At 35.3% G+C, this 2,831-nt stretch overlaps 1 protein-coding gene across 1 annotated transcript; it reads left to right on the plus strand.

The window, feature by feature from the left end:
• The first annotated feature begins 1,226 nt into the window (after nt 1-1,226).
• LOC149174110 (uncharacterized) lies at nt 1,227-1,781 on the plus strand. Its single transcript, XM_089420744.1, has one exon. The coding sequence runs from the start codon at nt 1,227-1,229 to the stop codon at nt 1,779-1,781; it is 555 nt and encodes a 184-aa protein (XP_089276870.1).
• Nucleotides 1,782-2,831: the final 1,050 nt, after the last annotated feature.

The raw sequence follows: 2,831 nt of genomic DNA on the forward strand, positions 1-2,831 counted from the left end.
GATTATCTAAACAATGCTATGGATCACAGAAGTCTAAATTCCTTAATATATAGAGTTACTTTGAAGTTAGTTTGAGTGGTTATGAAAAAGAAATAATATCTCTGGACTCATTTTTAATCGCATAATAAATAAATAGATGATATTAATTATTAATAATTAATTAAATAAACAAATAATATTAATTAATAAATAAGAAATGAGTAAGTTTATTAATATACTAAATAACTATTTTAATAAGGAATGAGTAAGTTTATTAATATACTAAATAACTATTTACTCATGGGTTTTGGATTGACGGTGAATGGCTGCACTGTTAAGGCACTTCTTGCCATAGGTCATGGGTTCAAATTCCTCGTGGGTGCTTAGGTTCTATTATATAGAATATATATATATATATATATATATATATATATATATATATATAATTATTTAAATAAATTAAAAGTTAGGTTGACCTATCTTCTTATTTAACCTTCCTATAAGATCGGTCTTCAGAAATTTTCGTGAATTAAAAAATTGTAAATGTTTTAGATTCAATTTTTTTACTTTCCTAATTTTCTCAAAATGATTGTTTATCATCAATTTTTAAATATTTATTTAAATGATTATAAATTAGATATAAAATATTTTACTAAAATAAATATTTCTTGTATTTTTATTTTTTACTTTTGAATAATTATTTCCCATTCATAAATTATATATATTTTTTATAAAATTAACCAAATTTATAAATTTTAATATAAAAAATAATATTACTTATGCAAATTAATATCTAAATTTAATATTAACACAGGATTTTATTAAATTAAATAATTATTGTTATTTATATATTTTCATAATATTTACATAAATAAACACTGCTTACAAATATTTTTAATTATTTTTATTTATATATCTTTTATAATATTTACATCAATAAAAAAAACAGCTTTCTATCTACAGTACAAACCACCTTGATTCTGCAACTCCAATTTCTTCATTAAACGGATAAATTTATTTTGTTGTCCTTGTTTGAGGTTTCTTAAATTATTTTACACTGCCTTTTTCTTAAAAAAAACTAACCGTTATGTTTCTAAATTTTGAAAGTACTCTGGAAGAAACCTGAAGATTTTGATAACACTATTCCTCAAGAGGTTGGCCAGCTATTCATTAAGGAGTTAGACTCTAGAAAAGTTAAAATAAGAGATGGTCACGATATTCTTAGATGGGGGAAGGAAACGAAGGGTATGTTTACAGTTAAAGAAGCGTATTACTGGGTGAAAAGGGAGGAAAGAGTGGCGGATCTCGTGGAGTGGAAAAAGATTTGGCGAAACAATTGGTGGCCTAAAGTAACGTATTTTGTTTGGCTGTTGTGTAGAGGACAAGTATTGACATGGGATAGTATTCAGAAGAGAGGTATGAATGGGCCATCAAAATGCTACCTTTGCAATAAGGAGGTTGAGACTCAGGAGCATATTATGAACAAATGTCTTTTCATCCGAGGGTTATGGGAGGAGATCAGGGTATTATTTGGGCAGACAAATAGGGATCCTGAGAATCATAGGAATACAGTGCTCCAGTGGGGCACGGGCAATTTTCAAAGTAAGGTGGTTCGAAGGATATGGACGTTGGTTGTGGGTTTTATAGTATGGGAAACCTGGAAAGAGCGTAATAGACGAATCTTCCAAGACAGACGAAGGGATGAAACGAGTATTTGGGAGGTAGTTTGCAGGTCAATTAAAGAAACAGTCTTATCAGAGGTTTGGGATGATCAAGATTGGCAATTGAATCCAGCAGAGTAGCGGATAATCTCGAAACTTAACCTGGATATCTCAATGATCTACCCGAATACAAGGAAGCGACCCCCAGGTGGAGTGCCGAGTCCTAAGCATTTTAGTTTGCCTGGAGAGGGAAGGATCAAACTAAATTTTGATGGCGCCTCGAAAGGCAACCCTGGCCAAGCAGGCCTTGGTGGAATTTTTCGGGATAGCAGTGGGTCTACAAGATGGATATATGCGGATTTTGGAGGGGATATGACGAATAATGAGGCGGAGTTGTGGGCCGTTTACCAGGGATTATGTATTGCAATTAGGAATGGTTATTCGAATTTGGAGATTGTGGGTGACTCGAGATTGGTGATTGATATGCTGAGAAAGTTAAGGGATGGTCAGTGTTGGGACCATGTTGCAAAAAGTTGGCGGACTGCAGCCATAGTTAAAGACGTAGAAGAGGTGTTACGGAGGATCGAATATACGACTATCTCCCATGTTTTACGTGAGGGCAATCGGGCGGCTGACCTTATGGCAAATTGGGGCAGCGGCGGAGGGGATAGGCGGATAGACGGTAGTTGGAGATCCGTTAAGGATGATCCCCGGTGGACAATGCTAACAGACATTCTAAACCATGATTTATATGAGGCGACGGCGTCAGTGGGGAATTCATAATTACTTTCCACTTATGGTAAGACGGGACACATGTACTATGGTGTATGATGGTGAGGAGAGCAGGCAGGATCGCGCGGATGGAATGTATATTCAACTCGCTTGGAGTCATAACCATATAAACCAATTGATCATTTCAAGAAGCGGATGGGACTGGTTTCCGAGGATGAGAGGATGCAGCGTCAGGCTGATGGTAAGTGAATCCACTTACGGTAATACATTTGGAGTGAGGATTAATGAGTGTCTTAACTGGCATTGCAGCCAAAGGAACCTAAGGTGGCGGTCCGAACAAGCTTTAAAGCTTGCATGCATGCGACAGAATAGGTGGTCGGGATCATTTGTGAATTCTCAAGCGGGGAGGAGTAGACAGAGGGTTTTTGTGAGAAAGGGTATAGAGGATATGGCGGAGGG

This window comes from Pinus tabuliformis, chromosome 4_1 (genome assembly GCF_031772625.1).
Source record: "Pinus tabuliformis cultivar Carrire ecotype Pingquan chromosome 4_1, CPIR1, whole genome shotgun sequence".
NCBI classification, from domain to species: domain Eukaryota; kingdom Viridiplantae; phylum Streptophyta; class Pinopsida; order Pinales; family Pinaceae; genus Pinus; species Pinus tabuliformis.

What these genes read in the sequence shown, in the direction of transcription:
- LOC149174110 (XM_089420744.1), top strand. Translation starts at nt 1,227, where the DNA reads ATGTTTACAGTTAAAGAAGCGTATTACTGGGTGAAAAGGGAGGAAAGA.